Source organism: Lutra lutra, chromosome 3 (assembly GCF_902655055.1).
Source record: "Lutra lutra chromosome 3, mLutLut1.2, whole genome shotgun sequence".
Classification (NCBI taxonomy): domain Eukaryota; kingdom Metazoa; phylum Chordata; class Mammalia; order Carnivora; family Mustelidae; genus Lutra; species Lutra lutra.
In genome coordinates this window covers 103652278-103655980 of record NC_062280.1, presented here as the reverse complement: position 1 = coordinate 103655980, position 3703 = coordinate 103652278, and the positions used below count along the sequence as shown (strand labels likewise).

The following is a 3703-nucleotide window of genomic DNA, read 5'->3' as shown; positions in this document are numbered from 1 at the left end:
AAAAGTAGAGACTCCTAGAATTAAAATATCGGAGCTTACTTGAGCTTACTCAAGTCTTATAACCAGATCTGGTTTGCTGGTTTTCAAGTAGGTTTTGAGGAAGCCTACAGGTTCTATTACTAAGTGTCCTTCGGAGCACTGGGTGAGGTGGCTGTGAATGAGTGAAAAGGGGGTTCCCCAGTGGCTGAGGTTCACACCCCCAAACAATGCTCTCTACGGGTACTTGTTACATATTTACATTTTTGTAGGCTAGACTTCTTTCATAAAACTTCACTTGACAAAGAGCTCTATAGCCAAGATAAAAATACTACTAAGAAATACATGTCACCTTTTCCCTCCATGGTTTCTCTCCGCTCCCGTGAGTAACTTGGCTCCGGGGGCTCCGTTCGCCAGCCCGCACGCCGCCCACCGCCTGGGACCGCGCCGCCGGGCTCTACCGCCAGCAGACCCCTTCCGACGGCCCTCGCTGCGCAGGCCCGGACGCCTCTCCCCCCTCCGCCCCCGCCGCGGAAAGTTAAGTTTGAAGAGGGGGGAAGAGGGAAACATGGACATGAAGAGGAGGATCCACCTGGAGCTGAGGAACCGGACCCCGGCAGCTGTTCGGGAACTTGTCCTGGATAATTGCAAATCAAATGATGGGAAAATTGAGGGCTTAACAGCTGAATTTGTGAACTTAGAGTTCCTCAGTTTAATAAATGTAGGCTTGATTTCAGTTTCAAATCTCCCCAAACTACCTAAATTGAAAAAGCTTGAGCTCAGTGACAATAGAATCTTTGGAGGTCTGGACATGTTAGCAGAAAAACTTCCAAATCTTACACACCTAAACTTAAGTGGAAATAAACTGAAAGATATCAGCACCTTGGAACCTTTGAAAAAGTTGGAGTATCTGAAAAGCCTGGATCTGTTTAACTGTGAGGTTACTAACCTGAATGACTACCGAGAGAGTGTCTTCAAGCTCCTGCCCCAGCTGATCTACCTGGATGGCTATGATCGAGAGGATCGGGAAGCCCCTGACTCAGATGCTGAGGTGGATGGTGTGGATGAAGAAGAGGAGGATGAAGAAGGAGAAGATGAGGAAGACGAGGAGGATGAGGATGGTGAGGAGGAAGAGTTTGATGATGAAGAGGATGAAGATGAAGACGAAGATGTAGAAGGAGAAGAAGATGAAGACGAAGTCAGTGGGGAGGAAGAAGAATTTGGACATGATGGAGAAGTTGATGAAGATGAAGACGACGAGGATGAAGATGAAGATGAAGAAGAGGAAGAAAGTGGGAAAGGTGAAAAGAGGAAGAGAGAAACAGACGATGAAGGAGAAGATGATTAAGACCCCAAAAAACTTGCAAAGAAAGAACTGTTCAGTATTGGTTGGACTGCTCATATGGATTTGGTAGCTGTTAAAAAAAAAAAAAAAAAAAAAAAAAGGTAGCTGTGATACAAACCCCAGGACACCCACCCACCCAAAGAGCCAAAGAATAGTTCCTGTGACATTCCACCTTCTTCCATTTAGTCCCTCTTGGAAATTCGCCACCAAGCTTGGGGACTTCACCCCAACAAAATTGTAAGCGTTGTTAGGTTTTCGTGTCAGACTTGCTGTAGCGCGGGGAGCTGTGATTGGTGAGCCGACCGTCTGTGGCTACCAGTTGCACCGAGACTGTAACAGCATTTTTACTTTCTGTACAACAAAGAAGCTTTGTAAATAAAATCTTAACATTTTGGGAAAAAAAAAAAAAGAAATACATGTCAAAGTTTTTCCAGTGGTCTCCTTTTATAGATAGGAAAGCAGAAACATGGAGAGGGCATGTTCCCTGCTCAGGGTCACAGGGCTAAGTAGTAGCACAACCAAAGCTGCAGCCCAGGTCTCTTGAGTTTCTACCCAATGTGCTTGCTAATAAATTGTTTATTTTCTGACTCTCAGATGAAACCAGATCCTGACACTTCCTGACCTAAGCAGATATATGCATGTGTGTATAGGGATATGACACGAAAAAGATACATAGATACATCACAGATTTGTATATACTTAACCAGGTCCTATGAACTAAACTGTAAATTCATTGAGAGCTGGTACCACATCATTTCTAGAGCTTATGGCTTTAACTGCCTAGGAGCTCCCTAGCTATACTAGAACAGGAGCCATCTCCTGTTAATCTTTATATTCCCTATGCCTAGCAGGATGCCAGGCACATAGTGGATCTTCAGTAAATGTTTAGAGACTGAATAAGCAACAATGACAACCAGTTTTCAAGTATTGGTTAAATAATTCCAGAGACAATAAACTTATTACCTGTGAGATAACCCATGCTCTCCTTGGGCAGCTCCAGGTGTAATGTTGAGCCAAAATGTATCCCCCCCATATATTCAACACCAGTTGGGACTGGTCCACCCCTCTCGATCCAAGCTAAATTTCTTTCTACTGAAAAGTCTGGGGTATGTATTTTTTAAATTTTTTAATTTAAATTCAATTTAGTTACCATTACTATATTATTAGTCTCAAGGGTAGAATTTAGTGATTCATCAGTTGCATATAACACCCGGTGCTCATTCCATCACGTGCCCTCCTTTATATCCATCATCCAGTTACCCCATCCTCCAATCCCCCCTCCAGCAACTCCCAGTTTGTTTCCTAGAGTTAAGAGTCTCTAGGTTTGCCTAGAGTTTGTCTCCCTTTCTGTTTCTATCTTCTTTATTTTTCTTTCCCTTCCCCTATGTACATCTGTTTTGTTTCTTAAATCCCACAAATGAGTGAAATCATATGATGTTTTTCTGTGATTGACTAATTTTACTTAGCATAATACCCTCTAGTTCCATCCACGTCATTGTAAAGGGCAAGATCTCATTCTTTTTGATGGCTGAGTAATATTCCTGTGTGTGTGTGTGTCTGTGTGTCTGTGTGTCTGTGTATACATACACATATACATAAATATGTGAATGTATATATATATACACACACATATACATAAATATGTGTTATATGTGTGTGTATATATATACACCACCTCTTCTTTATCTATCTGTCAATGGACAGGGACTCTTTCCATATTTTGGCTATTATCGACATTGTTGCTTATAAACATTGGAGTGCAGCTGCCCCTTTGAATCACTATTTTTGTATCCTTTGGATAAATACCTAGTAGTGCAATTGCTGGATCATAGGATACCTCTATTTTCAACTTTTTGAGGAGCCTCCATACTGTTTTCCAGAGTGGCTGCACCAGTTTGCACTCCCACCAACTATAAGAGGGTTCCTCTTTTTCCACATCTTCGCTATATACAAAAGACCCATAGCAAATATCATCTTCAACTGGGAAAAACTGAGAGCTATTCCCCTGAGGTCAGGAAAATGACAGGGATGACCACTCTCACCACTGTTGTTCAACATAGCATTGGCATATATTTTAAAAGAGATGAGGGAACTTCCACATAGAATCTTTACACACACACACACACACATGAGAAGTGTGTCCTATATATCCTTTATTCTTCTTCTCTACCATCTTAGTATAACCATTAATGTGATAGTTAAGTATTCTGACTCTAAATTCAGACTGTCTGGATTCAAATCCCACCAGTATCATATACATGTGTACATATGTGTACATACAAACACACTACACAGGCCTCCTATTTCCTTTCCCTGGTGAGTTCTATGATTCATCCATTCCAAGATCCTGTTTTGCACAAGATCTAATTTTGTCCATTCAGT

At 41.9% G+C, this 3703-nt stretch overlaps 1 protein-coding gene across 1 annotated transcript; it reads left to right on the top strand.

Annotated features, from left to right (window-relative positions):
• The first annotated feature begins 333 nt into the window (after positions 1-333).
• On the top strand, positions 334-1715 carry LOC125096030 (acidic leucine-rich nuclear phosphoprotein 32 family member B-like). The gene has a single exon (XM_047722654.1). It carries the CDS (start codon positions 545-547, stop codon positions 1322-1324), a length of 780 nt encoding a protein of 259 aa, XP_047578610.1. The 5' UTR covers positions 334-544; the 3' UTR covers positions 1325-1715.
• The last annotated feature ends 1988 nt before the right edge of the window (positions 1716-3703 follow it).